The sequence below is a fragment of the Pelobates fuscus genome, chromosome 3 (assembly GCF_036172605.1).
Source record: "Pelobates fuscus isolate aPelFus1 chromosome 3, aPelFus1.pri, whole genome shotgun sequence".
Classification (NCBI taxonomy): domain Eukaryota; kingdom Metazoa; phylum Chordata; class Amphibia; order Anura; family Pelobatidae; genus Pelobates; species Pelobates fuscus.
In genome coordinates, this window is record NC_086319.1 from 30,407,405 (window position 1) to 30,417,448 (window position 10,044).

The following is a 10,044-nucleotide window of genomic DNA, read 5'->3' on the forward strand; positions in this document are numbered from 1 at the left end:
AGTCCAGAGCTGCAAGGTCTTGGCGTGGTCCAGAGTGATAAAAGGAAGCATGTGGTTGTGCAAGATCTCCCAGACCCGCACACCCAATCGATCAAATTCATGGAGAAGGCCTCCTCTGCTTCAAGTATGTCAGCAGGTCGCAGAGGTGTACAACACAGCCTATGCCCGCAGGAACCTAGCAGTAGCGAAGCCAACAGTCAGCTGAGTGTTCTATCAGCTAGTAGCCAAGGTTTGTGCCCAAATTGTGCTGAGTAAGTACTGTAAGTATTTGACTTAATAATTTGATTTCTAAAGGGGCTCCAGCCACATGGTTTGGCTGTCAGGCCCCGCGCACAAGTGTTTTTTTGTTTTGTTTTTTATCCCTGCAGTGACATTCACACGGAATGTCACTGCAGGGATAAAAAACAAAACAAAAAGACAACCCCCAATTTTAGACTAAAACTATTTAGAAAAAAACATAGTATTATACATGGAAAAATACGGTATCTTGACATCATTTAAAATGATCAGTTATGAATGTAAACCATTGTGTATCTTTGCTAAAAGGGAAACAGTTACTTCTCTGGAAATTATACGATTGAATATAACATTGAACATTATCTTGTGTTTACCTTTTTTTTATGTGAAATTTCATTTTATTTAATTCACAATCGAATTCTGTATAGCCACAGCCAGGGCACACATTGCTAATGGCATGGGATGAGAAAGAGAAGCATTGTTACAGTTGTCCTCTTCTCGATGCTGACTGCTAGGTGACCAGGAAAGAGCTTTAACAGAATAACAGATTTACCAAAAAAATAATGTTTTAAAGGATTACTCCAACAACAAAAAACAGTGATTTATGAAAACACTGGTTTTGGTTGGAGTAACCCTTTGAAGCCTGTCCCCCAACCCCCCACCAAAAAAAAACATTAAAAAAAACCCCAAAAAACAGGGTTATTCACGAAAGCGAGCATTCAAAGTGAAAACTGAATATATGGTAAAAATAGATTTAAATTTACATGGAGATTGGCTGAGGGGAGGAAATAAGCACATGAAGGGGGGATCATGCCGCCAGTGGATATCTGGGGCCAGCACAGGTGTTGTGTAGGGAATGGATGCACAGGGGCCATGGGGGAGGGGGAGGGGCACTGTGGTACACAGGGACTGTGTAAAACAAAATTAGATAACAAATTAAAAAAAATTACCTTGGGCCAGGGAGGGGTGAGCAGTAGCAGGAGCCAGCACAAAGCCGCCTGTGAAGTTGGTCAGTCTCTCCTGATGATGTCAGAAGGAGGGGGCGTGACATCCACTGCTTTTCTCCCAGACTCCGCTGGGGAATCTGGGAGAAACGCAGTGGAAGCCACGCCCACTCCTTCTGACATCATCAGGAGAGGCTGACCGACTTCCCTGGCTGCTGTATGCTGACTGCAGGGAGACAAGTGATTTGAATCTGAGTCCCCAGCCAGAGGCCTGGGATTTGGATTTTTACGCCCTCCTCCCCCCTGCTCTGGCGCCCTAAGGAGGCTACCTGTGCCGCCTTATGGACGCGCCGGCCCTGAGTCAACTGAAAGTGTTGAAGAATATTAATTGGTATTTAATGAGTATTATTTATATTAACTACATCAACAACAACTACAAACAAATATTGAAAATGTTTAGATATCTTTATTGAAAATGTACAAAGCATTATATTCAGTGGATCAGGCTAATATACAGTACAAATATATTTTGGGCAATTATCCAATATATATATCCCGACAGAACTTTAAAGCTGAACAATATTTTTAATCAGTCAATAAGGCATTTGGGCTCTTAAAAAAAGGCAATATACAGAAAGGATATATCATAATTGACAGGTGTAGCTTGTGCAGGTCCTGAGATTATAAATATCATGTATACAAATTGTTTATAAAGTTATACATATTGGAGTTAAATTATTGAATCAAGAATTGCTTATAATTGAAACGGTAATTGTACATTTTATACCAAAAGAGCAGAATTAGAGAAAATTCTCGGACTAAAATTTGCTAGCCTTTGTCATCTCTTCGCAGTACCAATAAACAAACTCCAATATGTTTATAATTTGTAGAATTCTATGGCAAACAAATGTAAAATGTGCTATTAATAATCAAAATATTTTTGTGCTTGTTCTTAAGATTAGTTATAACGAGGTTTATTCATTAAGCAGTGAAAAGCAAAAGTCAGGATAAAACTGTAGTTTTCTGCAACCAAGGCCGAATTGCAGAAAATTATAAATCAGCTAATGTTTGTCAGTTCAGCTTTAAATCACTACAATATACTATTCACCTTCAATACAAGTTGTCAAGTAGTGATGCTAGCTAATGCATTTGTTAAGAATACATTTCTAGACACAGAAGGGGAGATTTATAAAAGTGTATTGGAAAGTGTCATTTATTCATCATCTGTTTATATTTAAAGGGACACTATAGGCATCAACACAACCTTAGCTTAATGAAGCAGTTTTAGTGTATAGATCATGCCCTTGCAGTCTCCCTGTTCAATTCTCCGCAATTTAAGAGTTAATTAATTTTTGCTTCTGTCTATGCAGCCCTATCCACACTGCCCCTGTCTGTGACTCACACAGCCTGCATGAAAAAAAATGGTTCAATTTTCAATCATATGTTAACTTGCTGTAGAAGTTTTTATCCCCTGCTCTGTAAATAAAATTAAACTTTATATTCCCACAGGATGTTTCTGCAGAGAGTTTAAAAGGCTATTAACAGAGCAAAACATAAGAAATTCTAAATTTAACAAAATGTGCAATAAAGGAACCTAGAATACCTAATTTCATTTACAGGACTTTTTTAGGAAGACTGTGCAAGTCACGTGCAGGGAGATGTGACTGGGCTGTATAAACATGTGTATTACACGGTATTTAACGTCTAAATGGCAGAAAATTGAGCAGTGAGACTGCAGGGGAATGATCCATACACCAAAACTGCTCCATTAAGCTAAAATTATTTTGATGCCTATGGAACACGTTTAATAAATATTCTAAAAATTGCTATTTATCAGAAACGACTACTACATTTAGAATTATGGAAAAAAGAAAAGCCAAAAAGAACACTTGAATGTTGGTCAAAGTGATGGAAAAAATTGTAAATCTAAGTGTACACCATGTTAGGGTGCCAGAAAAATTGCACCAAAATGTGCAAAACTGTCTGCGATACTTTGATAAATCTCCCCTAGAATATCCACTCACACTCTACACTTGCTTCTATACATATTTGGGAGATGGAATGTTTCAAGATGAGGATAACATCCTTCTATGTCCAGGAGGTGAGCAATATTTGAACATCTGTCACAGGATCTAAAGGATTACTACAGCTGTATCCAAAAAGACCACTTAGAGCAGGGGTGGTCAAATGGCAGATGACTATTATTGTATGTCGTAAGGCTGGCAAAACATCATGGGAGTTGTAGTTGTGAAACAGATGGAGATCTGCCATTTGACCACCCCTAATGAAGAGTGTTGTGAACATACTCCATAAGACGAATGGTAGAATTCTTCACCAAGAGGTCTGATGTGTCATAAAACAAAAGTAATTTGGAAATGTAGCTAATTTTTATCCAGCCGCACACTGACTGAAGAGAAACACCGTCCCATGCTGGCAAATAAGGGGGCAACAAGGCTATCAGTCACACCCTTCCAGATTGCTTGCACAGACGGTAATACCATTAGCCAGGTCCTCACAAATGGCATGATTATCCTGTAGTGAAAAAAGAACAAGATTCACCCATATGCCTCATATATAAAGATAACATCATTACAATTTTGCAGGACACCAGAATGCAGAAACCCTAGATTTGCTTAAGAAAAATTCCAAAAGTTCAAAAAGAAGGACACATTCCATTTAGGAGATGTTGAGAGAGGTAACCCTACAGGAGGGGCTTTAACAAATAATTTTTTTGTGATGTACAATTTATTTGTAACTGAATACATAATTTAGAACAAGGTATTGTATTTCCTAAAACAAATTTCTAAACATATTTGCAATAGATTAAAGACACGTTACTTTGAGAAGTTACTACAGTGTAGCTTTGTCACACACACAAACAACAAACAATTCAAAGCTTCTATGATTTGGTACCCAAATGGTAGCCTTAGGTGCTGTGGTTTTGCAGAATTCATTTTTTCTATCTATCTATCTATCTATCTATCTATCTATCTATCTATCTATCTATCTATCTATCTATCTATATCTATCTATCTATCTATCTATCTATCTATCTCTATCTATCTCTATCTATCTATCTATCTATCTATATCTATCTATATCTATCTATCTATCTATCTATCTATCATTGTTACTGGATCAGACGTGATTAGGATACCTTTATACATACAGACACTGTATCCTCTGTATACACAAACACACACTACATCCCTTACACACACTACATCTCCTATATATACACACTGGATGACCTATACATACACAAACACACACAACCGACGCTATGCACACACACACTATATTCCCTTTACACATACACTATACAGCTCCTATACTCACACACTTCCTACATCCCCAATACAAACACTATCTACATTCCTTATACACATACTACATCCACTACATCCACTACATTCCATGTACACACACACAACAGCTCCTAGACATTCGTATGTCACCACAAACACAATGCAGAAAAAACAGACATATTTACACAACTCCCTTAAAATGCACACACACAAAGTCCCACAAACAGCCTCCAAATGCATGAAAGGTACAACTCATGGATCTTCTGATGTCCCACCTATGGAGATACCAGAGAGACAAGTCACCAGCAATCGCAGAGCAACCGTGTCATGAAATTTGAATTTATACAGTTGTGTATTTCTAATGCTGTACCGTTCCTTTAACGACTATCCCAGTATCACCTTTAAAAATGTCTCAATTCGAAAATATATTGGTAAACCCTAAATACAAGACTTATGGAAATGTGTAATCCTCATGGACTGCTTAAAGGGAAACTCCAGTGCCAGAAAAACGATCCGTTTTTCTGGCACTGGAGGGTCCCTCTCCCTGCCACCCACCAATCCCCGGTTACTGAAGGGGTGAAAACCCCTTCAGTGACTTACCTGAGGCAGCGGCGATGTCCCTCGCCGCTGTCTCCGCCTCCGCGACGCTCCTCCCAGTGATTGCGTCGGCCGGTGGGCGAGACTGATCTCGTCCACCGACCGAGGAGACGTAATGCGCATGCGCGGAAATGCCGCGCATGCGCATTACGTCTCCCCATAGGAAAGCATTGAAAAATAATTTCAATGCTTTCCTATGGGGTTTTGAGCGACGCTGGAGGTCCTCACACAGCGTGAGGACGTCCAGTGACGCTCTAGCACAGGTTTCCTGTGCTAGAACCCAGGAAGTGACCTCTAGTGGCTGTCTAGTAGACAGCCACTAGAGGTGGAGTTAACCCTGCAATGTAATTATTGCAGTTTATGAAAAACTGCAATAATTACACTTGCAGGGTTAAGGGTAGTGGGAGTTGGCACCCAGACCACTCCAATGAGCAGAAGTGGTCTGGGTGCCTGGAGTGTCCCTTTAACCCCTTAAGGACCAAACTTCTGGAATAAAAGGGAATCATGACATGTCATGACAGACACAGCCAACACAAGGTCCCTTTAACTGTCAGACAATGAAATATTAGAATGATACTTTAATAAACTATTTGATAGCGTTATGAATCTGTGAGCATTCTCTTCTGCCTTAACAATAATGCCCCTTTGTTCAGATGGATACAATGTCCCTGTATAACAGATTTAATATGTTCTATCTTAAATAGACCTTCTTTCTAGGCTTCGGAGGAGTAGATTAAGCTTAATGTTGCAGTGTTAATACACAGTATAGTGTTTGACTCAGTTTGACTGAACAATTGGTTCATTCAGATCACTGAGACAGGTTGTATGACATATATACCATGTATAAAGAAGCCCCAGATAAATCCAGAAAGTTTGAGGTACAATGATGTTCTTAAGGTTTAATGACAACCATCGGTCAACATAGATATTACTTAAGGTTATTACATGTCAGATTGGCGCTTTATTTAGATATAATCGTCTTGTGATTCATTAGCACTGCATTAGTATCTTGCTACATGAAAAGGAAATGATGAATGTTATCTAATCATACTGCAACGGTCTCAGTCCAACATGGCATTATCAGTTTAATGGTAAAATCTTGATCCTTGATTGTTTCTCATCTGAAAACAACAGTTTTGCAAATACGCCGTTTTACTCTTAAACAAACTTTCCTTACTATGGCGGGATGCCTTGTGAACAAAATGTATGAATTGAGTTTATTCAAAAAGGAATAGTTGAGAATAGGCAATGAAACATTTAGGCCAAAATCGGAGTTGGAGAATAGTCTATCACATATTGTCCAGAAATGTGCAGTTTCCTTGTCAATTCTTCACAACTGATTTTGTGTTACACAAAGATTTGTCTTCCAGTCCAAATGGGTGACCTTGTGTCCTATATATATAGTCCTGTTTATGTACAGATCGGGCAATGGTTTGTATTGGCCCCTTAATATATTTGTAAAATGCTATCATATCCTCTCTGAGATGTTGTTTTTCTAAACTAAACATATTTTGATTTGTTAGCATTTCTTCATAACTAAAATCTTCCATTCCCCTTATTAATTGTATAGCCCACCTCACAATATATTTATTTAGGACACGTTTCCAAAATTGCACAGAATATGCCGGGTGTGGTCTTAGTTTTGATTTATTTATGGGCAAACTTATATTATTATAGCTAGAATTAATGCTCATTTGTATACATAACAAAACCTTACTGGCCTTAACAACTGCTGTTTTCCATAATCCACTGTGATATAGGGAAGGGGTAGGCAACCTATGGCACTCCAGATGTTGGGGACAACATCTCCCCTGATGCTTTACCGGCATTTTGGATGTAAGAGTATTATGGAAGATGTAGTCTGCAATATCTGGTGTGTGAAAGGTGCCTACCATTAGGGTATAATATATAATATTTGAGCCTTCTTCAACTCAAAGTGCATAACATTGCATTTATCTACATTACATTTCATCTGCTGAATGCCCAGTCCTCCAATCTATCTAAATCCATCTGAAGCGAAATAATATCCTGCACATATTGTATTACCTTTCCTAGTTTTGTGTCATCTGCAAAAACTGAAACATGGCTTTCAATGCCTATTTCAAGATAATTTATAAACATGTTCAATAAAAGCAGTCCCAGAACAGAACCCTGAGGGGCACCCCTTACCATTTTTGTACAGCCTGAAAATTTACCACTAATGACAACTCTCTGTTTTCTATCTTTAAGCCAAAGTTTTACCCAAGAACAAGAATTTTCATCTACGCCAGTTTCTTTTATTTTGACCGTATTAAACTCCTTAGCAAAACACAATTCACTGCAACATCCTGATCTGTTCTTTGTAGAATGGAATTAAGTTAGTTTGAAATGACCTATGTTTCATAAGACATACCACAAATCCAAATCTAAATCCACACACACAAAACCCCACAAGCATTCTCCAAATTCATGAACAGTAGCCCCCGCCCTCACCCCTGTATTGTTTTAAATTACTCCATAAATTTGAAAACATAGACCATAATGAAATATTATCTTATGATATTTTAGACAGATTTTAGGCAAAGAATAGGGCCGACCTAATATTTTGAAAGGCAAAAATATCTATTTAACAAAAAAAAAAAATGTAATACAATTTTCTGGAAATACAAGGAGGCTATTTTGGCACAGGCTGGAATTAGATGCATATTTCATATGCCCCATGAATCCCTTTACCCAACATATGAATGCGAATGTACATGCCATGAGAAAACTGATACCCAACATGCATGCGCAGGACTCTTCAAGAAGACAGTGGTGATAGTCATCCAGAAGTGAAGATCCGCTGTTACTCGCACTTACTCTGTTCCCCAAAAAAGATGACAGTTTTGTTATGTTATCCCTTAGTATGTATTTAAAAGTTTTAATAAACAATTTGGAAAAAGAAATGTTACAGAATCATCTTTGGGTTTATTGGGGAGTCCTTAGGTTTGGGACCTAGTAACACCTGAACCCAAAATATAAGTTTAACGATTCCACAGATGATGGGAATGTGAGTGTAATTAATGACATTGACTTACTCTGCATGATTAACCCTTCATTCCCTGCATAGTGAGGGTATGGAGAAAGAGAGAGTGTGTGTGTGCTGTCATTATTTACTCACCAAATATGAAGACAACTAAGGATGGCAAACAGGATCCCCACTACGAAGGAGAGTGGGATAGCAAGCAGCACTGTGAGAACTTTGTAGATCAGATATTTACTGATTTCAAACAGTGCAGTGCTGCAGATCCACACCTTATCGAAGCTGTGAGTGGTAGAAGGCTCTCCTATCACATCTTCAAAGGCTATCTGTAATATAAAGCAAGACATGTGTCACATAATGCAAGGCATGTAATAAAATCAGGGAATATTATCTAAAGAAAGACATGTAATAAAATCAGGGAATATTATCTAAAGAAAGACATGTAATAAAATCAGGGAATATTATCTAAAGAAAGACATGTAATAAAATCAGGGAAATAGAATCTAAAGAGAGACATGTTATAAAATCAGGGAATATTATCTAAAGAGGCATGTAATAAAATCAGGGAATATCATCTAAAGAAATGCATGTGTTTGTGTTTATTCAAAGCAAAGATAAAAGAGAGCAGGCATATTTTAAAAGCACTGTCTGTTATATAATGCAGGCAGGGCATGAAATATAGTCAAAGAATGTAATATAAAGCAGGGCATGTAATGTAAAGCAGGTCATATACTGTGTATATCAAAGCAGGTACTATAAAGCAGGCTATGTCATATAGTAGTTATGGTAGTTAAGGAATGTAATAAAAAGCAAGGCATGCATTAAAAAGCAGGGCTGTAATATAAAGCAAGGGATACATAAAGTAATATTCAGTATAAAGCAGTATGTATTCATATAACAGGTTATGTACAGTAAGGAGACTGGCAGCCTGTCCTGTGTAGAAACAGATAAAGAGTTTGAACTTTTCTCCATATAAGTCCATATTAGTTAGTATTGGAGGTAAGTGACCCCCCCCCCCCCCCCCCACACTATTTATATTATTTAGTTTTAGAGGTAAGTGACCCACCCACTAGTGATATTATTTAGTATTGGAGGTAAGTGACTGCCCCCCACTAGTTATATTATTTAGTATTGGAGGTAAGTGACCCCCACTAGTTATATTATTTAGTATTGGAGGTAAGTGACCCCCACTAGTTATATTATTTAGTATTGGAGGTAAGTGACCCTCACTAGTGATATTCTTTAGTATTGGAGGTAAGTGACCCCCCTACCTTGAGGTGGCTGTTGAGCTGGTGTGGGTCCCGGTTCGGGGAGTTCTGGTAGGTTTTCTCGGTGAGCATTGGCACTGAGGAGGGGTGGAAATCATCTGGGTCCATGTAGATCCGGGCATCGGACTTCTTCTCCAAGCCCATGGCTAGTTGGCTACCTGACTGGGAGTCACTCTGAGCCCCTTCCTGGATGCTGCTCCAAGCTCAGCCTGCTCTCCCCCTTTCAGGCTGTCTGGTGCGGGCTGCAGCGCTCACTCTGGGCATCAGCAAGCACCGCCCAGACCTCTGCATACAGGGAGCAGCACCAGGAATGGCTGATCGGTCACACAGGGAATGGCTGATCTGTACTGTACAGCACCAGGAACGGCTGATCTGTCACACAGGGAATGGCTGATCAGAACCAGGAATGGTTTATTTGTCACACAAGGAATGGCTGATCTGTACTTCACAGCACCAGGAATGGCTGATCTGTCACACAGGGAATGGCTGATCTGTACTGTACAGCACCAGGACTGGCTGATCAGAACCAGGAATGGCTGATCTGTCACACAGGGAATAGCTGATCAGAACCAGGAATGGTTTATCTGTCACACAAGGAATGGCTGATCTGTACTTCACAGCACCAGGAATGGCTGATCTGTCACACAGGGAATGGCTGATCTGTACTGTACAGCACCAGGAATGGCTGA

General features: G+C 39.1%; 1 protein-coding gene across 1 annotated transcript; it reads right to left on the bottom strand.

Moving 5' to 3' along the window:
* Positions 1 to 1,627: 1,627 nt before the first annotated feature.
* CAV2 (caveolin 2) lies at positions 1,628 to 9,606 on the bottom strand. The gene is made up of 3 exons (XM_063446854.1): positions 9,359 to 9,606; positions 8,226 to 8,413; positions 1,628 to 3,713 (listed from the first exon to the last, which is right to left on the bottom strand). Exons 1-3 carry the CDS (start codon positions 9,497 to 9,499, stop codon positions 3,563 to 3,565), a joined length of 480 nt encoding a protein of 159 aa, XP_063302924.1. The 5' UTR covers positions 9,500 to 9,606; the 3' UTR covers positions 1,628 to 3,562.
* Positions 9,607 to 10,044: the final 438 nt, after the last annotated feature.

Excerpts from the sequence above, each read along its gene's own strand:
- CAV2 (XM_063446854.1), bottom strand. The coding sequence starts at position 9,499 with ATGGGCTTGGAGAAGAAGTCCGATGCCCGGATCTACATGGACCCAGAT. Across the intron at positions 8,414-9,358 it reads AGCTCAACAGCCACCTCAAG|ATAGCCTTTGAAGATGTGAT; the intron begins GTAGGGGGGTCA and ends TTTATATTACAG. Across the intron at positions 3,714-8,225 it reads CTTAGTTGTCTTCATATTTG|GATAATCATGCCATTTGTGA; the intron begins GTGAGTAAATAA and ends TTTTCACTACAG.